The sequence below is a fragment of the Bos taurus genome, chromosome 15 (genome assembly GCF_002263795.3).
Source record: "Bos taurus isolate L1 Dominette 01449 registration number 42190680 breed Hereford chromosome 15, ARS-UCD2.0, whole genome shotgun sequence".
Lineage (NCBI taxonomy): Eukaryota > Metazoa > Chordata > Mammalia > Artiodactyla > Bovidae > Bos > Bos taurus.
This window is the reverse complement of record NC_037342.1, coordinates 34,308,995-34,333,376: the sequence shown is the minus strand read 5'-3', so window position 1 is coordinate 34,333,376 and position 24,382 is coordinate 34,308,995. Positions and strand designations below refer to the sequence as shown.

The following is a 24,382-nucleotide window of genomic DNA, read 5'->3' as shown; positions in this document are numbered from 1 at the left end:
TCTTTCGGACCAGGGTGCCTTCTTTGAAGGGAAGGTACTGCAGGATCTTTATCATGCAGATGACCTCACTAGTGTTGATGAAGTAATTTCAGATTGACTGTTTTAAAGGTCACATTTTTGGGAACGGTTGAAACTTTGATTAAGTCTTGGTTTGCTATCCTGGGGTGCAAATGACCCTATTTGGGGCTTCTTGCTTTTTAACAATATTAATTACAGAAAAGTAAAACAAGGAGATGTCACTTTTATCCAACAGATGGATCAAAATATACAAATTTGGCAACATAAAGTAATCACATGGATATGGAAGGAAAGATTCTCATACACAGCTAATAAGCGTATACATTTCTCAGCATTTGTGAGAATGCTAGTGACATTGTTGCATAAATGCATGTAGAGTAGGTTTATTCCAGTATTGTCTGGGAGTCCCAGACTGAGGCCACAGATGGAGGGCCCAGCACCAAGGTTATCTTTGGAATTGAATGAGCCCCATAGCGACCGTTGCCGAAAGACCCCTGATCCCTACCAGGCAGCTTCCTGGCCCCTGGTATTTTATATTAGGCAAAAATACCCACCCTAACCAATCACCTAATGCCACCTTCCCAGCAGGATTTTCTTCGTGTTGAAACTATAAATATTGGCTACTAACCCACGAAAAGCATTGGCTCTCTCTGGTCAGTCACGAGGTCCGCCCACTGCATATGTTGGGACCTCATTATCTTTGCTCCCTGCTCTTAATAAACTTACCCCCTTTCTGAAATACTCTGTGTCCGGAAATTCTTTTCCAACTCATGCTCAGACTGACACAACACTGTCCATGATAACAATTATAAAGAACATATATTATCACTAGGCGAATGGCTATTCAGACTGTGGAATGTCATGCAGAAAGATAGAAGGAATAAGGGTGAAATGTATGTACAATAAACAGATGTCCAAGACCCCTTGCTAATGTTGTAGAATCTGGAGTCACAAAACACACCTCAGAGGACACTCAAGACAGTGGAATACAGTTTATTACTCCAGCAGGTCCAATGGGAATCAGTTCCCAACAAGGACCCTGATGTTTCTGAGAGGCCCAGTTTTATACCACACCCCCCAGCCCCCACATGACTGGTTACATGTTAGCAACCTCTTTGTTGTATATGACTGAGTTTTACAGTAGGTGCTAGGAGAACAAAAAATTAAGGTTAAACTGTGGGGAGGGGGGGGCAGGGAGGGAAACAATGATTTTGCATCAAGGGGGCATGTCTTCATGGTTAATCTAAAATGGGCAGCCTGGCCTCAACTATAATATGCCTTTGCCATCTGTAGGAAGGTAAGTCTCCAGGAGATATGATTTTCATTGGCAACGGTTTCCTCACTCTTGGGCAGGGTTCGGGCCCAGTTTACATGTTGCTTTAAGATGGATGACAGGCTTCAAGATGGGAGTCTCTCCTGCTTTCCTCACACTGGCCCCACCACTAGGAGAAAATGGCAAACTGATGACTCCAACACGAACACACACATACATGTGCTGCTGCTGCTGCTGCTGCTAAGTCTCTTCAGTCGTGTCCGACTCTGTGCGACCCCATAGATGGCCTCCTACCAGGCTCCTCTGTCCCTGGGATTCTCCAGGCAAGAACACTGGAGTGGGTTGCCATTTCCTTCTCCAATGCATGAAAGTGAAAAGTGAAAAGTGAAAGTGAAGTCGCTCAGTGGTGTCTGACTCTTAGCGACCCCATGGACTGCAGCCCACCAGGCTCCTCCGTCCATGGGATTTTCCAGGCAAGAGTACTGGAGTGGGGTGCCACTGCCTTCTCCGACACATACATGTGCGTACACACAAAAGGAGTAGGAAACTGAAACCCACTCCAGTATTCTTGCCTGGAAAATTCCACTGACAGAGGAGACTTGAGGGCTACAGTTCACGGGGATAGTAAAGAGCTGGACACGACTGAAGCCACCAAGCAGCAGACCAGCAAGCTTCTACTAAGCTCCAATCAGTTCACATACAAGATACCATTTAGCCCTTACAGTAACAGTATTATCTGGCCCATTAAAGAAGATGGACACTGAGGTTCAGAGGTGGATTTGTCCGAATCCCTACAACTGATGGCAGCTACAAGAGGCAGTATTCAACCCCCAAACTGCTCTTTTCTACCATGCTTCCCTGATAATGCAAAGAAAGGGGGGGGGCGGGGGGAAACAAGAAAAACAGGTAAAGATACAGGTATCAGAATTAAAACGAACACAACAGCCGAAACATAAAAAAGAAAAGAGGCCCCTACTGCAAGGGCACGAGTGTAAATGCACTCCCCTACAACCCCATAGCCCGTCCCCCTGCAGAGCGGGGCAGGAGAGCTGGGCAGACGCCCTTGAATCGGGTTCGCGTCCGGGTGAACAAGAGGCCTCCTAGAACGAGGGGGCACAGAGAAACAAGCAATCCTCCCAGCGCCTAGAAAGGCCCCTGGGCGGCAAGGAGGCGGGGCGAAGGGCAGTTTCCGGTTCCGGGCGCAAAGGCCCCACGTGTTCCGACCCGCCGGGCCCCGCGCGGCTCGGATCCGGCGGCACTGCCTCTGCCGGGAGTGGGTGGGGGAGAAGCCGGGGCAGGGGAGGAGCCGCCCGAGCTGTTGGAGCCGTGAGTGCTGGGGGCTGGGCCGGGCCGGGCCGGGCCGGAGCGGGCTGAGCGGGGCTAAGCGGCGAGGAGAGGGAGGGGTCGGAGACCCCGCCCCCCTGGAACCCCGGGGGAATCGTACTGTCCTGGGGAAGGGGTGGCGGCAGTGCGTGGAGGGGGCCGAGGCGTGGTGGTCCCGGTGTGTCTTGGCGGCCGAAGCAAGAACCTCCAGGGATGTGGATGGCGATCCATGCTTCTTTCTTTGCAGCCACCGCCCTCCGCCCCCTCCTGAGGCCTGCAGAAACGCAGTTAGTTCGTACCTCCCGTTGCTTCCGCGCCTACGGCCCCCTTACTCCTGAAACCGAGAGAGGAGTGGTCGAGGCCCCTTCAGTTCCGGCGGCTTTTTCTCACCCCGCCTCTCACCTGGTTAGAGCAATCCTCCCGAAGGCTCCCTGTCCTGGCGAGCCCCATCACTTTGCCAACCGCTAACTCCGCTGCAACACACGCAGATACACTCACCCGTGATTTTATTACCCGTGATCATCGGAGGCTTTGGAGACCATCTGGTCTGTGCCTTTTCGGCTCACTGTGACCGACCCGAACCTCCTCTCAAGCCAGTGACTGCTGTCTTCATTTGCAACTTCCCTCCTCCAACCCCTAGCAGCCAGTTTTGGCACTTCTCGACACCACCTAGCGCTACCCTCAGTGGGAGTATCCGGGCCCGGCTTTTTGTCTGGTTTCACTAAAAGTTTGTTAGTTTGTCTGCCATGGATTTGCTTCGTTTTCTCGGAAAGTTAGCCAGGTTTTAATTTTTCTGGACACGGATGTTCTTTTCTCCTGGTCACTTTGATAACCCTGTCTGCCTTGGTCCTGGGGTGCTCCCACATCTTAGCACATCCAGGGTCTACTTAGAGGCTAGACTTACTACTGTTGCTTTCTCTCTGGCCACATTCTGCTGGTGACACCCAGGGCAGCCTCACTCAGAAGCCACAAGGAAAGCTAGTGGAGTCGCTCATCCCTCCAACTTCTCTTCCAATCTGCTCTATGGGCCTTGAGCCAGAAAGCCACTTAGAAAGTGTGGGGCAGCCATGGGAGGCTTGTTAGTGGGAGATATATGACAGGGGAGCTGTTAGGGTTTGCAGGCGTTTGTCTTGGGTAACTTTCTGCTTTTACTGTCCCGTTTAAGAAGGTTGGCAGGGGTGGAGGGAGGACGGGAACTTTTCTTCCTAGGACCAAACACCTGGGATTCCTGGTCTTTCCCCCTTTCTTCTCCTGCTGTACCACTTTTGCACTCTATATATACTATTTCAGTAGACAGTCATTTCAAGGGTATATCAAGGTTTTCTACTAAATGAGGGACTCTTGAGCATTATAAACTATACAGATGAGGTAAGTTACAGGTTTACAACATTATTTTTCCAATTATTTGGCAGAAGCGTAAAACATATAATGGTCCTAGACACTTTTCTGCCTTTACATTTGGGCAGCACTGCAAAAGTTGGACGCCTTCTGCTCGTATCCTAGATTTCCTTCCTTTGCTTTTGGTACTGGTCCTCGGACTTAGCAAGCATCGTCATCCCCTGGAAGCCCCACAGGTTCCTGGAGCCACCCCCAGAGTTACTGTAAGTCAGAGCTGGGGCTTGATCATTTGCATTTCTAACAAGTCCTCTGGTGCTGGTGCTGCTGACCTGGCTTTCTCAGAATGAGAACCACTGCCTTTGGCCAAACTTCTTCACACGTCCCAGTGGTTTGAGCATCAAAATAGCTGTGTGTGAGCACCTCTGTGCTTGAAACTAGTAACACGATCTTGTGTGGGTAATATAACCACTTAGGTCTGAGTTCTTTCATTTGTAAAATTAAGAAAATGTCCTTTGTAGCCAAGTGCAACATTATCTTAAGCTGAATTGATGGTGAAATATTGAGTTTTCCCCTTGATTTTCTAAATTCTCTTAATAGGAGCTTTAATTTTGATCACATAGCTTATACCCATATTCTCAAGTTTTGCTGTGAGTTACTAGTATACTGAAGTCCCTGCTGTTTTTTAACTACATTAAATTCTTTCGGATCAGGGCCTGTGCTTTTTTTCCTCTTTCTTTGCCCAGCATCTTGAATTGTGTGGGAAACACAATTGATGTTCAGTAGATATTTCTGGGCTGAATGAACTTCATCCCCTGCTTTTCTCCTCTCTTGAAGAAGCGTCTCTCCACTAATTCTTTGTAACAAACTAGTATATGACTATGCCACCTGATTCTCCGCAGGGGATTGAAATAAATGCTGATGTCAAATTCCTGTAACTGTCCCCAGAAGCCCTGGTACCCACTGATTCTGAACTACAACTGAATATTCAAGTTGGAGGAAGAGAAGTGAGCCACTTAATTAAATTCATCACAGTTTTTATTGAGCATCTTTTTTAATCAAGTTTGCCAAAACGTTAAGAACTGGAAATATCAAAACATATAAGGAGGCCCTTGCCTTCAGGGATGGGGCTCACAGTGGGAGACAGACACTAAACAGCACAAGAATGGCATCCTGTGATTACTTCTACTTTAGGGCCGTGATATAGCCTGAGTGGAAACCTGGTACTACTCCGATGCTTCTGGTCCAGCAGGCGTGGGTCCCATCCTTCATCATCTCATCATATGGAGGGGAGCCTTGAGCAAAGCCAGGAGGAAGTCACCTAGATACAGAGCAGGGAGTATCTTGACAGAATATTAATTAAAAACTAAAAACATAGTGAATGACTTCTGAATTAACTATTCTGAATTATCCATATTTACACCTCAGGTCAGACTACGTTTACAAAATATATTATCCTTTTTTTTTCTCATTAAATAATGGTTCCTCTATGTGATGGACATTGACCATATTCATTGTAGTGAATTAAATGCATTTGGCTAGTTTAACTCTTGGCCGGATAATAGCTGCTGCCCTCATCAGGGTGGGTGTCAGGTTGGGTGGTCACCTTTTTCCTACTTCAGATTAGTTTTTGATGTTCAGTTTTAAACTGAGGCATATAGATTGGCCTGCTTTATTTAGGCTTTTAACCACCTCTGAGTAAAAACCTGCAAGATTAAAAAGCCCAGCTTCATGTTGGAGGTTAACCACTAGGCTCATGGTGGCAGGATGTTTAATTGTGGACTCACGACCTGTATTTGGTCTCTGGCCCTTCTCAACTCTTGAGTAAATTCCTCTCACTATCTTCAAGCTAAGCTAATAAATTATGGCTCAAGTACTGAGGCCACATATCCTTGTACCCTTCAAAGCTCCTCCTCTGTTACCATCAAAAAGCTGGATAGCTTTCTCTAAATGATCCAGCTCTTCTACCTTTAGGTAGAAAATCATCCCCATTTTCAGGATGAGTCGATGTGACTTGTCCCAGATGATATATCTCCAGGAGGAAGAACACAGGTTGTCTGCCTCTGAAGGCAGAACTGTCAGCAGTGGGACAGGAGTGCCTCCTAGGCCTGTGGACATACCTATCATTTCAGTTCAGTTGCTCAGTTGTGTCTGTCTCTTTGCGACCCCATGGACTGCAGCACCCCAGGCTTCCCTGTCCATCATCAACTCCAGAGCTTGCTTAAACTCATGTCCATCGAGTCGGTGATGCCATCCAACCGTCTCATCCTCTGTCATCCCCTCTCCTCCCGCCTTCAATCTTTACCAGCATCAGGGTCTTTTCCAGTGAGTCAGTTCTTTGCATCAGGTGGCCAAAGTATTGGAGTTTCAGCTTCAGCATCAGTCCTTTCAATGAATATTCAGGACTGATTTCCTTTAGGATGGACTGGTTGGATCTCCTTGCAGTCCAAGGGACTCTCAAAGAGTCTTCAACACCAGAGTTCAAAAGCATCAGTTCTTTGGCACTCAGCTTTCTTTATAGTCCAACTCTCACATCCATACATGACCACTGGAAAAACCATAGCTTTGACTACCTAAAGGAAACACTTTGTTGCTGTTGCTAAGTCACTGCAGTCGTGTCCGACTCTGTGCGACCCCATAGACGGCAGCCCACCAGGCTCCCCCATCCCTGGGATTCTCCAGGCAAGAACACTGGCTGCTAAGTCACTTCAGTCGTGTCCGACTCTGTGCGACCCCATAGACGGCAGCCCACCAGGCTCCCCCATCCCTGGGATTCTCCAGGCAAGAACACTGGCTGCTAAGTCACTGCAGTCGTGTCCGACTCTGTGCGACCCCATAGACGGCAGCCAACCAGGCTCCCCTGTCCCCGGGATTCTCCAGGCAAGAACACTGGAGTGGGTTGCTATTTCCTTCTGCAATGCATGAAAGTGAAAAATGAAAGTGAAGTCACTCAGTTGTGTCTGACTCTGCAACCCCATGGACTGCAGCCTACCAGGCTCCTCCGCCCATGGGATTTTCCAGGCAAGAGTACTGGAGTGGGGTGCCATTGCCTTCTCCGAGGAAACACTTTAATTAAAACTAAAGTGAATTATTGCAATTATTATAGCTTTATTTACAGTTATCATGTTTATATTTACTCTCAATTACATTTTTAGACCTTGATCCTAACCACAAAAGGCTACAAAATTTGGGGGCAGGAGATATTTATGTCTTTATATGTTGAGTCTAATGAAGGAAGAAAAAATTAAATGGCAAGACTGTCTTAAATAGTTTTTAAACATGGTTTGAAGCACACTGATCATGATGTGTTAGAAGGCAAGAAGTCTGAAGTTTTTCCCTTTCATTTCTTTTGCCTTCTGGGTTAGGTTTGCAGATGGGTATACAGGTTCAGCTTGGGTGTACAGGTTCAGCTCCAGATGGCTGCAATAAAGGAGATCCCACAGTAAAAACACATGAATTTTTTTGGTTTCCCAAGAAATTCTGTTTCCACTGTATTGTAATCAATTGTATGCAGTAGTATTATGTCTAAAAAAATGTATATACCTTAATTTTAAAAGGCTTTATTGCTTAAAAAAAAAAAAAGATGCTAACCATCACCTGACTCTTCAGCAAATGATAATCTTTTAGCTGATGGAGGGTCTTGCCTTGATATGATGGCTGGTGACTGATCGGGCTGCTGTTGGCTGAAGGTTGAGGTGTCTGTGGCAGTTTCTTAAAATAAGACAACAGCAAAGTTTACTGCTTCAGTTGACTTCCTTTCATAAACAGGTTCTCTGTGGCAGGCAGTGCTGTTTGATAGCATTTTACCCACAGTAGAACTTCTTTCAAAATTGAAGTCATTTCTCTCAAACCCTGCTGATTCTAAATCCTTAGTTGTCATTGCAACAGTTTTCACAGCACCTTCCCAGGAGTGGGTTCCATCCCAGGAAAACACTTGCTTCCATAAGAAGAGGTTTCTTATTCATGAAGGTTTTATCATGAGATTATAGCATTCAGTCACATCTTCAGGCTCCATTTCTGATTCTAGTTCTCTTGCTATTAAATAATAAGACTTGAAGGTCAAAATTAGTCTTTCATCCATGGGCTATGGGATGGTTGTTGTGTGAGCAGGCATGAAAACAACATTAATCTTGTACATCATCAAAGCTCTTGGGTGACCCAGTGCATTTTCAATGAGAAGTAATATTTTGAAAGAAGGCTTTTTTCCCTTAGAAATAGGTTTCATCAGTGAGTTTAAGATATTCAACAAACCATGTTGTGACAGATGTGGTGTCACCCAGGCCTTGTTGTTCCATTTATAGGGCGCAGGCAGAGTTGATTTAACATAACTCTTAAGGGCCCTAGGATTTTCAGAATAGCAAATGAGCAGTGGCTTAAACTGAAAGTCACCAGCTGTATTAACCCTTAACAAGAGAGTCAGCCTGCCCTTTGAAGCTAATTATTGACTTATCTTTAGCTATGAGGGCTTCCCAGTGGTGCAGTGGTAGAGAATCTGCCTGCCAGTGCAGGAAACGGAAGAGATGTGGGTTCAATCCCTGAGTTGGAAAGATCCCCTAAAGTAGGAAACTGCAGCCCACTCCGGTATTCTTGCCTGGACAATCCCATGGACGGGGGAGCCTCATGAGCTACAATCCATGGGGTTGCAAAGAGTCAGACATGACTGAATATACACGCTGTAGCTATGAAAGTCCCAGATGGCAACTTCTTCTAGTAAAAGGCTGTTTTGTTTACATTGAAAATACGCTGTTTAGTGCAGCCACCTTCATGAATTTTCTTAGCTACAGCTGGATAACTTGTTGCAGCTTCTTCATCAGTACTTGCAGCTTCTCCTTCCACTTTATGTTCATGGAGATGGCTTCTTTCCTTAAACCTCATGAACTAATCTCTCCTAGCTTCAGACTTCTCTTTTGCAGCTGCTTTACCTCTCTTGGCCTTCACAGAATTGAAGAGGACTAGGGCCATACTCTGGATGAAGCTTTGGCTGGAAGGATTCAACGATCCTTTGAATGATGGGCTGGTTTGATAGTCTATCTAAACCACTAAAACTTTCACCACTTTCTTATATTTATGAATTCCCTGGAGTAACACTTTTAATTTTGTTTAAGAAGTTTATCTTTGCTTTCCAGTTTGGCTAACTGGTGCAGGAGGCATAGTTTTTGTCCTGTCTTATCTTTGAATGTGCCCTCCTCATCAAGTTTAATCATTTCTCATTTTTTATTTAAAGCAAGAGACATGTGACTCTTCCTGTCACTTGAACACTTAGGGCCCACTGTAGGGTTATTAATTTTGTTAATTTCAGTATTATTGTGTCTAAGGGAGTAGGACAAGAGAGATGGGGGAACAGCTGGTCAGTGGAGCAGTCAGAAAGTACACATTTATTGATTGTTTGCTATCTTATATGAGTGCAGTTTGTGGCACTCCAAAACAATTGCAGTAGTAACATCAAGGATCACTAATCACAGATCACCATAACAAATATAAAAATAATTAAGTTTGAAATATTACAAGGATTATCAAAATGTAATTACATCAAGTGAGCTAATGCTGGTGGAAAAATGGCTTGCTCCATGCAGGGTTGCCACAAACCTGTAATTTGTAAACTGAAACAAACAAAAAAGCAGATCATCTCTGAAGCATAATAAAGATGAAATGCAGTAAAATGGGGTATGCCTGTACGGCTGGATTTGCCTCAGGTTGCCTCTTCCTGTTCAAGGGAGGGGACAGAACTGTGATTTAAGTAGAAGCGTTGCTAACGTGGTCTTAGGCAGGAGAACCTATCTTTAAGTTTGCATCCTGTGTCCCAAGGACCTTGTTTAATCTTCGCTTATAAGTGCTTTCAAAACAAGGACTCTCGTCTTGGTTTAACACTTTATTTTTTCTTTTTCTGGCTGCACTGAGTGGCTTGCAGGATCTTGGTCCCCTGACCAGGGATTGAACCTGCGCCATGGCAGTGAGAGCACCAAATGGACTAACCACTGGACTGCCAGGGACCTCCCTTGTATTAGTCACTCAGTCATGTCCAACTCTGCAACCTCAGGGACTGTAGCCCACCAGGCTCCTCTGTCCATAGAATTCTCTAGGTAAGAATACTGGAGTGGGTGTTTTCCACTGGAGAGCCATTTTCCTTCTCCAGGGATCTTCCAGAGCCAGGATTCAAACCTGGGTCTCCTGCATCACAGGCAGATTCTTTACTGTCTGAGACACCACGGAAGCCCAGAAAACTCCCTAGACACTGTACTTTAGATGTAATAGTAAACAGACCAAGATTTTAAATCTCTGCATTTACATTTTTTTCTTGGACTTATGATGAAATAAAGGACTTTTGCTTATCATTTAAATCTTGCTTTCTTCCCAAAAGGATTTAAAGTAATTTGAAGGAAAGAGAACAGAATATATGGAGCATCTGCCATATACCAAGTTCTGTGCTGAGCAACTCAGTGTGTGACTTGATTTATCCTTCCAACAACCATGTGAGGTGCGAAGTGTTAGCCAACATTCTGAAATTTGGACTGAGGTTTAAGGAGTATCCCCTGGCTAATAAATGAGGAGAGGGGTCCAGACTAAGGCTCCGGAGCCCCTAACCATTATATGTAGACTGTGGTTGGGCATTAGCATAAGAATAACTAACAGTAAAGTGGAAGAATCTTTCCAGGAGGAGGATCTTAGTGGGTAATCTTTAGTTTTAAAGAACAGTGCAGGAGTAGTAAAGGGCAGTGAACAATCTTCATTGGCTGATTTCTAGAACAACAGGAGGAGCAGTGGCAAGGTCTGGTTAGCCCCAGTGAGCAGACATTCACATCTCCAGGCTCTGGACCTGTGTCATACAGAGAAGGCAGACTGGGAGGGATTTAAGTATCAGCTGAATGTCATCATTTGAACCTCTGATCACTGTTTTCTTCTGAAGATTATTTGCCAGTAAATAGATCTAGTAGATCCTATCATTCTTTAGATTAGATGCTGTAGGACTACAGACCACCCACATGGTAGTAATATTTTAAGCTAGAGACCCAGGTATCTTTTCACCGCCTGTAGTGTTCTGTTCTTGTCAGTAGGATTGAGTTAGGGCGCGTGTGTGTGTGTGTGTGTGTGTGCATGCATGTGTGCTCAGTCGTGTCTGACTCTTTGCCACCCCATGGACTGTAGCCTGGCTCCTCTGTCTATGGGATTCTCCAGGCAAGAATACTAGAGTTGCCATTTCCTCCTCCAGGGGATCTTCCTGACTCAGGGATTGAACCCGTGTCTTGAGTCTCCTGCATTAGCAGGTGGATTCTATCCCAGCTGAGCCACCTGGGAAGCTCACTAGCATGGGACTCACTCAGGGACAGAGACAGCTGGGCCAAAGATGGAAGAAAGGTCTTGCCTCTCCATCTCTCCTCCTCAGTCTTGCCCCAGACATCTTAGAAACACTGAAGAGACTAGGTCATGCAGCCTGCCCAGGCAAAGGCGCATGAAGCGTCTCTGCAGACATCATGTTCAAGCCTTCTGAAACCAGGTCTTCCACTTTTTTTGGCCTGGCCTCAAGGTCTCTCTGTAGCATCCTGGTTTGGGGTTTTTAGCTATCACTGTAGAGCCATTCCAAGGACAGACACTGAGGGGAGGCATTAGAATAGCAAAGGCAACGAATTCCTAGGCAGACTCGCAGGGTAGCCCATCCCATAAAGGGCAGAATAAAATACAATGTCCATTTTCTGTCTCTAGTACTGACATGTAACATTTGCACAGCACACTAGTTTGTAAGCTCTCACAGACCTCAGTGAATCCTGTGTATTAGGGGCGTGGTTGTCTGCAGAGAGTTTCATCCTTTACAAGCACTCGTGTCCATTGTCTCAGGAAACCCCAGGTTCGTAGGGATTGGGCCCAGACATACATCTCTGGATACTGAATCTGGTACTCTTCCCACAGCACTGCCCACCTCCTCCCTTCCCATCTCCTGCCCCAACAAGGACAGCTCTGCTTCCCTTATTCTGCTGTTGGCTGATTTTTTAAAAATATTTATTCACTTATTTGGCTGTGCCAGGTCTTAGTTGTGACATGCAGTATCTTTAGCTGCTGCATGTGGGACCTAGTTCCCCCACCAGGGATCGAACCCAGGGCCTCTGCATTGGGAGAGCAGACTCTTAGCTACTGGACCACCAGGGAAGTCCCTGCTGTTGCTGACCTTTTGCCTCCATCTCATCTTAGCTTGCCAAAATAAATACAAAACAAGCAAATAAATCAGATTTTATGTGGTGCTACTATATTCTCTTTTTGGGGAAAGCAAAGCCCTGTAAGAGCATCACCCTCTGTTGTAACACATAGACTCTGTAATAGGGAATCTTGTGGACTGTGCTACATGAAAACATGAGAGTTCCTGGCCGGCTTTGCTGGGGAAGTTCTTGGACTTTTAAGATATTAATAATAGAAATCCCTTCATTAATCTGGAGACCCTGTGTATCAATACCATCTTCTTCCCCTGCCTTACAGTTGTGGGGGGGCATTGTCCTGATAAATCATCATTGTTCAGTTGGTGAGTCATGTCCAACTCTGTGACCCTGTGGACTGCAGCATGCCAGGCTTCCCTGTCCTTTACTATCTCCCGGAGTTTGCTCAAACTCATGTCCATTGAGTTGGTGATTCTATCTAACCATCTCATCCTCTGCCACTCTCTTCTCCTTTTACCTTCATTCTTTCCCAGCATCAGGGTCTTTTCCAGTGAGTTGGCTCTTCGCATCAGGTGACCAAAGGATTGAAGCATCAACATCCGCCCTTCCAATGAATATTCGAGTTGATTTCCTTAAGGATTGACGAGTTTGATCTCTTTGCTATCCAAGGGATCCTCACCACAGTTTGAAAGCATCAGTCATTGTTGTAGTTGCATTAAATTACTTTATGTCTGGTTTTGTGATTATTAAAATTGATTCAAATCTTCAGAGGAAAATAACTTTGTTTTTCTTTTCCAAACACACAGTTCTTGTGACTTATATGTGGATTCTCCCAGGGCAACCTGAAGATTCCTCGTGTTGAGTTGTGGTTTCCTCACTTCAGGAACCACTGACAGTATTCTGTTTTATTCACAATCCAAATAACAAGTGTTTTTTCCTTATTTATCCATCTGTCTAGCACATAGTTTGCTGAACAAATGAATGAATAAAAATTGATAAGACACTGGATCTGTCCTTCTGGAGAAAGACTTACCATGGTGTCTGCCTGGGAACCTGTTGACAGCCTTGAGCTGGGTGCTATCCAGCCCTGTCCTCAGAGCTTCGTGGTCTGGTGAATTAAACAGGAGTGTGAACGATTCTTACCACGCATAAAGTAGATGTATGTGTGTGCTGTGATACAGGGTCTAGGTTCCTGTGCAAACAGTCTGGGAGAACCAGGGAAGGTGTCCAGGAAAAGCAGATCTGAAGGATGAGTAGAATTGACCAAGTAAAGGGGGTAGAAAGGGTATTTCAAGGAGTGTCAACAGCATCAGGAACAAAAACCCAGTGAGAGCACAGAAAAGGGAGAGAGCTGTACATGCAGGCAGCAACGTACAATGGAGTAGCAGTCATGCCCCATCAGGGGCAGGGGCCAGGTCTTGCAGGGCCTCGAGAGTCAAATTACAAGGAGTTCAGATTTTTTCCTGTGGACAGTGTGGAGCTGTTGGCTGATTTTATATGTTAGGAAGTTTAGTCAGGGACTTCCCTGGTGGTCCAGTGGTTAAGACTTCACCTTCCAGTGCAGGGAGTGCAGGTTCAAACCATGGTCGGGTAGCTAAGATCCCACAAAACATAAAACAGAAGTAACAGTCCACATCAAAAAAAAAGACAGACCTTACTGAAGTATTGCAGGTGGAGCTGACGTGGACATGGCTCCTGTCCATTTGGGGATGCTGGCACTCATCCACCTCCCTTCCCCAAAGCTAAAGGTAAATGTGTAGGTTCCAGAAATAAAAGCTGGAGGAGGGAGTCACTCTTGACTCCACCACAGCCCAAGGAAATTTCACACCAAAATAAAGGCTTCTAGTATTTGGGGTTCTAATACCTGTACTCCCAACAATGTGATATGAGAGTGGGGGACTGGTAGGGACAGGGGAGGAATATGGAGTTGAACCATCTGCCAGCCTGGAGCCTGGAAAAGCTACTGTGAAAGTGTGTCTACTGATCACACGGAAGGGCGAGGGAAGTGTAGACCTTTATAGCCTTGGGTCAGAGGCTTAGGCCTAAATAACACACTGTCAGCATGATTCAGGAAATACTCTGAGAAATTAAGATCATTGAAACCACTAGTACTTGGGTAGAAGCAAATGAAATTTCATTCAAAGGGCTCACTTTTATAACCTAGGGCTCTCAGGTCTCCCAAAGGAAATGGGCAAAAGCATTAAAAAAATTACAAACTGCTTATGAAGAAAAACCACCATGAGGTAGAGCAGATTTAATATGTAGGAAAATTAGCCCAGGGAGATCTGTTAATTATGGAACTTTCTAGAACAGACCATGAAATTACATAGTACATGTTTTCAGGTAATGGAAAAATGAAGTGAGCCTGAATGAAAACTGCTTTGAGATACAGATTTTAAGAATGAATAATTTGGTCATTAATGGGCAGCATTGGACATTAGACAGCATGTTATAGCTGTTAAGAATGAACTGCTAGGACTTCCCTGGTGGTCCAGTGGTTAGGACTCTACCCTTCCAATGCAAGGGATATGGGTTCAATCCCTGATCATGGAACTAAGACTTCACATGCCATGTGGTGTGGTCAAAAAGTTTAAAAAGAATGGATTACTGACATTGAGGTGAACCTGGGGCAGTTGTGCATGTATGCTTAGTCGCTCAGTTGTGTCTGACTCTGCGACCCCATGGACTGTATCCCACCAGGCTCCCTCTGTCCATGGGATCCTCCAGGCAAGAACACTGGAGTGGGTTGCCATTTCCTTCTCCAGGGGCAGTTGTAGTGAAGCAGAAAAAGATGGGGACATGAAGAACCCCTCAGGTTGCACATGGAGAGTGGTGGTGGGGGCAGCCACCAGGAGGACACTGGTGAGATTTGAACCTGGTACTTCATCCCACACACATGCCTCTGTGGTTATAGGGATTACTGGGTCATCAAGCTTTGACTAAGGGAATGGCAAAGGAGATGAGATGGATGAATTTGATTTAGAACATAGATTTAACGAGATTTGGTGAATAAAAGAGAATAGAAACTTACAGTGGGAAAGACTTTAATCCTGTTAATGTAGGAAGGAAACTTCAAAGTGGAGACTTACTCATCTAGATGTATTTATTGTGCCATTTCTTATGGGTATTGGAGATTGACTACAGCATAGCTCCCTACTTCAAGAAGTTTCACAGGAAAGATACACGATGGCTGGGTGATATGGCAGATTTGAGATACAGATGTGCTCAGTTAGCTAGGGAAGCAGTGATTCCTAACCATGCTTAAGGGCCAGGGAATGGGTTCAAAGAAAGCATCTCAGAAAACATGAAGCCTTAGCTATGTCTTGAAAGACAAGTTTAACCTAATGACGGGCCAAGATTCTGAAGGAACTGCATGTGGAAAGGACAAAGAGCATAGAGCTTTTGTGTGCTTCACATGCACTCTGTGTGTGTGTGTGTGTTTGAAAGGAGAGGAAGGCAAAGGAGTAACAAGATGAAGGTCAACCTAATACATAATCCTTAGAAGTTCGTATTTCAGTTACAAGACAAGAGAGGAGTGATTGAGTATCTTAAATAAGGAAGGGACAGGACCAGATTTGTGAAGAGCACTCACTCTGGTGATAACGATGAATGGTAACTTAAAGGTAATGAACCTGGAGACAGGTAGCTCATGTGTAGAGGCAGCTGCAGTAATCCAGAAAACTGATTAAGACCTGAACTGTAAATCCCGGAAATGAAGAAGAAATAAGAGAACACGTGCAGCATCAGGGGTGGGAGTTTTCCATACATAAGGAACAGACTCTTAGGGACTTGGAGGTCTGTAAAGACAGCCTACTGTAGGGAGGTGAGCAATGCATTCATTATAGCAGGTGCCACAGAGAAAAGGGGAGGATACGAGCCCTGAACCGTAAACAGAGGCTGGTTGTGAAGGGCTTCATGTGCCATGCTAAGGATTTTGGAACTGATCTTACTTACAAAGTTACTATTTTAAAATGTTGGGTGATGCTGTTGTAACTATAATTCAGAAAGATAATAGTTAACATTGGGGCACCATCGCTCTTCTAAGCACTTCACAGATACTCCTCATAGTAACCCTGTTAGATGGATTCCATCCTTACCTCCATTCTGGAAATGGGAAAACAGGCAGAAGGAGGATAAAAGTTGACCATGGGCCCCACACCTCATAAACAGTATAGTGAGGATTCAAACCCTGACAGTCTGGCTGTCTGACTCCAGGACTCTCAATCTTAATCATAGATGCCTTAGGTGTTTCTCAACTAGGGTGCACATCAGAAACATATGTAGCATTTCTTAGAGATACAGTTGTCTTGACTGACTTGAATCAGAGTGTCCAGAAGAATGATGTGTGATTCTGTGTTGTGCAAAAGCTCAACTGGTGAATTTGTTGCACTCTGCTCATAGCTGAGAGCTACAGAACTCCCAATAAGGAAGTCGTGGCAATAGTCCAGGCAAGAGGTGAGGGCCCAAGCAGGAGGAAACAGACTTAGAGGCTTAAGAGGCAGAAATGGTTTAATGAGCTATAAGCAACAGGGAAGAATCAACATTGAATCCAAAGATTATAAAGTTGAGTGTTTACTTAACAAAGTGATGATCTCAACCAACAGAGGATACCAGGAAGAGGGGTGGATTTGGGAGTAAGAATCATGAATTTAGTTTTCAGCATTCAGGTTTGAGGGTCTGTAGTTCTTCCAGTTAAAGACATCTTAAGAGGAAGGTCGCTTCAGGGGGTGCCTGTGTGCCAGCCACTGTTTCTGTGGCTTTCCTCACTGTTCCTTCATACAGTCCTCCCCTCAAATCTCTGAGAGTCCCCACTTTACAGAAGAAATTGCTAACAGAGTGTGATTCAGTTCACTGAACCTCCATTAAGTCTTCTCTACTTCAGGCCTATTGATGTGTCCCTTCTTGGAACATATATCCCCATGTATATGTCAGCATGTGTGTGTGTTTGTAAAACAGGTGGTAATCAATACCACATTTTTAGCAGGCAGTTTTAAGTGTCCTTTCTCCTACCGTTTTCCTTTAAGGTTAACAGATTTTATGAAATAGAAATGCAGTATTTTTTCTGTTTTTGTATGAGGTGTGATCCTTGCCTAGGAAAAGGAATGGGAGAACATACCTTCAGGCATGGATTACCCTATTCCAACTAGGTCTAGGTACAGAGGATGTTACAGAGATTAGGGGAAAGGGAACTTGAGTTCGGGACTGTTATGTGTACAGGATTAAGACTGAGCTCAGAACTGTGACTCCTGTGCTTACCTTCATGCTTAGCCTGTTGTCTGTCTTCACTTCTCTACCCCAGGTTCCTTGGGAGGAAACTCCTGGAGGCGCCTAGGCTGATAGAGGGGGAACGTTGTGAGCTCTCGATGGTTTGAGGCCACCTCAGAGCCAGACAATGGCTACTGCCTTGGAGCCGGAGGACCAGGATCTTTGGGAAGAAGAGGGAATTCTCATGGTGAAACTGGAAGATGACTTCCCCTGTCGGCCGGAGTCTGTCTCACAGAGGGATGACCCTGTGCTTGAGACGTCACACCAGAACTTCCGGCGCTTCCGCTACCAGGAAGCAGCCAGCCCGCGGGAAGCCCTCATCCGACTCCGAGAACTGTGTCGTCAGTGGCTGAGGCCAGAGCGCAGGACGAAGGAGCAGATCCTGGAGCTGCTGGTGCTCGAGCAGTTCCTCACTGTCCTGCCCGGAGAGCTGCAGAGCTGGGTGCGGGGCCAGCGGCCCGAGAGCGGCGAGGAGGCCGTGACCCTGGTGGAGGGTTTGCAGAAACAGCCCAGGAGACCAAGGCGGTGGGTGAGGAGGGGGAGTCCTGATCTGTGTGATGCGGAGGGGGTCTACCGGCTGGAAGGATGGCTAGGTCTCACAGAAATCACCTCGTAAACTTAACTGACTCTGCCCTTGGGTTGCACCTAGATCCATATGCCCCATGGGACAGTGGAGTGTGTGTTTGTGTGTGTGTGTGTGTGTGACTTCCTGGTTCTTGAAACACCTGCCTGAGGAGGCCATCTTTGCGGCTTCATCACCAAGGGTGATACCGCTTTCCTTTTCCCTTTCGGTATTGAACCTCATTTTCCTGGTGGGGGTGGGGGTGTGGGTAGAGAATTCTTTGACTTCCTCAGAGGTTCTCAGCCCCTCAGTCAGAGAGGCCTCTCCTAAGACAGCAGAGGGTGATGGGAAGGATGGCACCTCAGAGCCCCAGTGATGGGCAGGGTTGAGGGAAAAAAGAAAACAGGGCGGTATCTGAATGTCCCGCGCCCCCGTCCCCGCCCCCGCCCGTTGTTCTGGCGACAGTAACCTGAGCTTCCCCTCGCACACACCAGGGAGACTGGACTTCCCCCCTTTACCTGGGCCCCCCTGGGAGTTTTCTGATGGCAGCTTCTTCTGATGTGAGATCTGTGACACCCAGGACTTTATCCTGACTCAGCGGTGACTGGAAGTTGGAATTGTTCCCAGGTGACTGTCCATGTTCATGGCCAGGAAGTCCTGTCCGAGGAGACAGTGCCTCCAGGAGCAGAGCCCGGGTCACCTAGTGAGCTGCAGGACCCTGCACAGACCTTGACCCCCGAGGAGCTCCGTGAGGAGACCACACAGAGCCCAGATCTGGGGGCGTCAGAAGAGCAGACCCTGTGCCAGGAGTCGGAGCTCCAGCCCCTGCAGGAGAGCGGTGGGAAGCCCACAGGAAGCGGGGGTCATGGCTGAGTGAGGGGTGGGGGTGTTGCTCTCAGATGGGGAGGCTGGTAGAGCATGAGTGGAGGAAGCCACAGGATGCAGGGTGTTGAAAGGAGGCAGTACTAGCCATAGTCTTGCGAGAGCAGGGCCACTGTGGCCAGCAGAACTCTTGGTTATTCCCCTGGCATTCCCATAACGTTATAGGTAGCAGCTTTGGGGTGACTCAGACTGCCCTTAGGCCAGTGTCTCGACCCCACCCTTCCCACCAGAGACCATGGGGAATGCTCAGCTCTTTGCTGGTTATAGGGCTGCCTTGCACGTGACTGATCTCCCCTTCCTGTCTTCTTAGAGGTTCCAGTGCTCCAGAACCCAGCCCTTCCTGAAGAGAGGAACTCTGGAAACTCCGAGATGGTCGCCCTTCTCACTGCTCTATCACAGGTTCGCCCTCATTTCCGTCTGCATCGCAGGGAACTCGAGGAACCATTGAGCATTAACCGTACGCTGAACAGATCAGACAGGACACAGGCTTCCACTGTCCATTGCCAGATTAAGCTCTGAGTTCCGCGCATGTCTGGAAGGGGAGGAGCTGCATCTCACGGAGAACATCTCAGTTGGATCTGCAGGCTCCAGAGCTTCTTGATTTGCCACTGACCTGAGGGACTAACAAAATGGGGTTGTTTTGGGAAAACTCTGGTACAACTTTGAAGTTGTCAAAGGAGGATTTGTTTTTGATTTTAAGAAATAAACTTGATAGTCATTTGTAAGGGTGACTGGCCTGCAAAATCAGTTTCTGATTTTGGTTGCTGTTCTCTTCTCTTTCAGTCAGGCCATGGCATTCAAGAAGAGCTCACCAGGTCAGGAGCCCTGAAACTAAGCTGAGTGGCTGGAGAATAAAGGAATAGAGCTCATCCTTGTTTTTAGATTGTAGAGCTGAAGAGGGAAGTCCTGTTAATGCTAGGTAGACTGTATAAGTGGTTCATGATTGGGTAAGGGCAGTTAGGAAGAACTTCCTAGAAAAGATGAATTTTTGCAGAGATACAGATTCCATTAGAATGATGACTTCCAAGACCTTTCTCATATTGTAAATAATATCCTTGGGAAGAACAGTGTAGTCTGGTGCTGAGGGAAAGTGATTGGATTGGAGGGAACAGGAAGAGGGTCAGTTGCAAGAGCAGAAACTTGGGAAGCAGCAACAGAAAATGAAACACAGGTGTCCTGAAAGGAACCAGGTGTCCCATCTGAGTTTCTCTGTCTCTTGGATGGACTGTGCCTGTATCAAAGACCTTCCTTCCAGGAATTAGATATGAGGCTCCATGAAGCATCACATTGTAATGGAATCCTTGTGTTGTTTCAGGGCTTGGTCGCTTTCAAGGATGTGGCCGTATGCTTCTCCCAGGACCAGTGGAGCGATCTGGATCCAACCCAGAAAGAGTTCTATGGGGAATACGTCTTGGAAGACGACTGTGGAATCGTGGTCTCCCTGTGTAAGGAATTTCAAGTGTTTCTAGAGTGTCCTGAGCACAAAGATCTTCCTCTTGTTGGAAACTGAGGGTGTCTTAGACTTTCGTTGCACATACTACACTTCTCTTACACTGACCCTACCGGTGACATGAAAGGACAGCTGAAGAAGATGATAGCTTTCAAAATTAAAGGGAAGAGAAAATGCCTAGAAAGTAGTTGGAAACTTGAACAAGAAAATAGAGCTATAATATTATAGTTTTAATGTGAGTTTTAGTTTAGTGCACATAGGTAAGCATATCAGTTTTGAAGCAAGCAATAAAAGTTTGGAGTATTCTACTTACTTGAATATAGGAAAAGAGGGTAACACTGCCAGTTTTGTGATTACTGAGTTACCGGTGAAAGGCAAGAGATACAGTTCCCATCGGGCTCAAGCCAAAGAGACGGAAGGTTTGAATGGCCTGCCTATGGGATTTTTCTTCAGTCTACCGAACAGAAAAGATCTGCTCTTGACACAGGGGACTGTTGAGCCAATCGTGATGTCCTGTTTCCCTCTCTTGAGCAGCCTTTCCAATCCCCAGACTAGACGAGATCTCCCATGTCAGAGAAGAAGAGCCTCTGGTCCCAGACGTCCCAGAGCCTCAGGAGCCTGAAGAGCCAGAAATTCTGAGTTTTACCTATACAGGTGAGGAGTGATAGGGGATCTGCCCCACCCTCACCCCCTGGCTGGCAGTTCCTCTGGTCAGTGTTTCCCTCGCCCTCTGGAGAGCCCCTCTCTGGTTCTTGTAACGGCTCAGCCAACACCACTGTCTCCCTCTGAAGCCAAACATTCTCTCTTTTCTCCCCTCTTCACACCTGTCATTGGTTTCAGGGCTCTGTAATACAAAATGGTGACAGGAAAAAAAGGAAACTTTTGGAATTGCAGCTATACCATTTTTTAAGCCTTTACACAAACTCTTGATCCCTAGTCTCCACATTCGTTCTGCACACAGACTTCTCTAGTTGTGATGCACAGGTTTAGTCGCCTCACTTCATGTGGGATCTTAGTTTCCTAACCAAGGACTGAACCCACATCCCCTGCATTTAAAGGTGGGTTCTTAACCACTAGACCACCAGGGAAGTCCCTCCACATTTGTGAAAGGAGGATGATAATGTTTGTCCACATGAAGGCTGTTGCCAGCATGAGATAACATGTAAGAAAGTTCTCAGCATACAACAGGCACTCAGTTGACCAGTTACTTCTTTTTTTCCAGCCTCTGCAGTTGAGAAACATGATATTCTCTCTATACGGTCTTGCCCTCTCAGAACAATGTAAAACTCTCTCCACTGTGCAGAAGGCACACCTTCTACATCTGTAATCGCCTCCTTTCTCCTCTCTGTTTCTACAGGAGACGGGAGTGACGACGAAGAAGAGTGTCCTGGGCAAGAAGATCTGAGTTTGGAGGATCCACACAGGTCTGTGTCAGGAGATACAGAAATTCACCAAACTCCAGACTGGGAAATAGTCTTTGAGGATGATCCCGGTAGACTTAATGAAAGAAGATTAGGCACAAAGATGTCTCAAGTCAGTAGTTCAACGAACCTTCAGGAAACCATGCCCGTCCACCTGCTGTTAGGGAGACATCATAACTGTCCTGTGTGTGGAAAGAGTTTCACTTGTAACTCCCACCTCATTCGACACCTGAGAACTCACACGGGAGAGAAGCCCTATAAATGCATGGAGTGTGGGAAGAGCTACACACGGAGCTCCCATCTCGCCAGGCACCAAAAGGTACACAGGACCAACGCTCCTCACAAATACCCGCTAAACCGGAGGAGTCTGGGTGAGGCCGCCCCTCTGGTCCAGGCGGAGAGAACCCCACCCGTGGAGAAGCCCTATAGGTGTGAGGACTGCGGGAAGCACTTCCGCTGGACTTCCGACCTCGTCAGGCACCAGAGGACGCACACGGGCGAGAAGCCCTTCTTCTGTACCATCTGTGGCAAAAGCTTCAGCCAGAAATCCGTGCTCACCACCCACCAAAGAATCCACCTCGGAGGCAAGCCCTACCTGTGCGGGGAATGCGGCGAGGACTTCAGCGACCACAGGAGGTACCTGGCCCACCGGAAGACACACGCGGCCGAGGAGCTGTACCTGTGCAGCGAGTGCGGGCGCTGCTTCAGCCACAGCGCCGCCTTCGCCAAGCACCTGCGGGGACACGCCTCAGTGAGGCCCTGCCGCTGCAGCGAGTGTGGGAAGAGCTTCAGCCGGAGGGACCACCTCATCAGGCACCAGCGGACACACACAGGCGAAAAGCCGTTCACGTGCCCCACATGCGGAAAGAGCTTCAGCAGAGGCTACCACTTAATCAGGCACCAGAGGACCCATTCACAAAAGGCCTCCTAGCCAGGGCCGCACGCAGGGACACCTGCCTTCAGCCCTCTCCTGGGGACAGACTGGGAGAGGCCCTCTTGTCGGCTAGAGGCGACCTCGTCTAGGGCATCTGCCTGACCTGCCCAAGTCTGATGACACCTTCCCGCAGCTAAATTAGCTCCTGGCAGGACCTCTCAGCCTTCCTCCACACCGTGAGGAGATGTTCTTCCCAAAGTTTGCCTGAAATGAGGCCTCTCCTTGGCTAAAATGCTCCCGCCTCCACCGGGCAGGTGTGAAGCAGGGGGAGTGAAGACACAAGAGGTTGGGCTTATTATACTTGCCCCCATCCTGAAGACAACAGTCTCAGCTTTGAAGTGGCCCAGGACCAATCCTCAGGGTTGGTGAGGGACCAGCCTTTACGATGCCGTCCTCCCTGGGCTCTAACATTAAAGCACACAGCCCTGAAGTCAGGGCAGGAGAACCGCGCCTGACCCCATAGATTACCTGTAAAAACCTCTCACTGGTTCACTTCCTCACCATGCACTTTCCTTTAACTCTGGGGAGAGGTGTGAGTAGCATTTGATGGGCAGAAACATGAAGGTGGCTTCATGTAGACCTCGTCAGGCTGCTCTCCTCTCCAAGGTTAAAATGACACCAGGTGCTAGACACTGCCTGAAAGGGGGGCCCAGGCAGCAGCCTCTTTCCTCGTGGGTTTCTCCTGTGAGAAGGCTTGTGCCTGGGCCTCCCAGTTTCCTGGTTTTGTCCCTGGCACTTATTCTGCCACAAGTGGGATGTAGCATTTGGGTACTGAGGGATTCAGTAAAGCCTGATTAAAATCATGGTGAAATCATTTACATTTCCACGTATATACAAGCCCACCCACCCTATCCTCATCACATGGGTTTGTGAGGGGATTTTTGAAATGGTATCAGCTGACAGAGGCACTCTTAACGATTGTAGAATCATGGTGGACGGGCTCACTTTATTTACATGAAGGAAACTGGAGAAGATCTAAGCTCAAATTACGGGAAAATTAAGAAAGAGCTGTTGCTGCTGACCAAGGCCATCCAGACTATTCTGACTCCCCACCCTCATCCTCCCTCCCTCACCCTCTGACATTAGGGAGACCTGGGACCCTGAAGAATTTACCAGGAGTAAATGGCTTTCATGTCTGCATTGTTGGCTTTTTCTTACATGATTTCATTTTCATGTAAGAACTAAAGCGTAGGATCTCATGGCCCAGGGGTCTCTGTTGTCTGGTAGAGGTTCTGTGGAGCTGAGGCTGAATAGTTATGAACCTCATCTGCTCTGACTGAGCATGGCCAGGACTGGGGAGACCATTCCCTCCGTCCATGGAGCACAGGGTATGGGATTAAAGCATGAAAAGGGAGACTGTCTTCTGTGCCTGGTTTCTTCTGCTCTGTTTATTGAGCTCTTGTGTGCCAGTGTTCACCCGGAGAGCATGGGTAGTGAGATGACAGAGCCTCAAGCTCAAGAGCTCAGCAAAGGGGATTCTCGTTCTAGTCAGTGATGGTGTTCCAGCTGACTGGCTTTAACTCCGGTTGACCGTTGTCCTCCTAGAAGCATGCACATATGAAATTTCTAAAAAGGAGCACTGACAGCCAAGATCCCTGGTTTCTAGGGCTTTCCACCCATACCAGTCTTCAGGACTTCATGTTCCCAAGACTTCTGAAGATCATTCACACAGAGAGATCTGGGAGGACAGGATAGTTATCTATGAGGATAGAGAAGCCTTGGCATGGTTAGCACAGCTATAGGTGGAATCGTGGTAAGATCTGAGTCTGGACTTTGCA

At 47.0% G+C, this 24,382-nt stretch overlaps 1 protein-coding gene and 1 long non-coding RNA gene across 2 annotated transcripts; one reads left to right on the top strand and one right to left on the bottom strand.

Annotated features, from left to right (window-relative positions):
- Positions 1–2,492: 2,492 nt before the first annotated feature.
- On the top strand, positions 2,493–23,407 carry ZNF202 (zinc finger protein 202). The gene is made up of 7 exons (XM_002693090.7): positions 2,493–2,617; positions 17,390–17,884; positions 18,545–18,755; positions 19,110–19,198; positions 20,115–20,244; positions 20,784–20,903; positions 21,607–23,407. The coding sequence occupies exons 2-7, from the start codon at positions 17,483–17,485 to the stop codon at positions 22,599–22,601; spliced, it is 1,947 nt and encodes a 648-aa protein (XP_002693136.1). The 5' UTR covers positions 2,493–2,617; positions 17,390–17,482; the 3' UTR covers positions 22,602–23,407.
- On the bottom strand, positions 4,970–17,434 carry LOC112441623 (uncharacterized). Its single transcript, XR_003029456.2, has 2 exons — positions 17,347–17,434; positions 4,970–5,270 (listed from the first exon to the last, which is right to left on the bottom strand). It is a non-coding gene; the product is annotated as an uncharacterized lncRNA (long non-coding RNA).
- Positions 23,408–24,382: the final 975 nt, after the last annotated feature.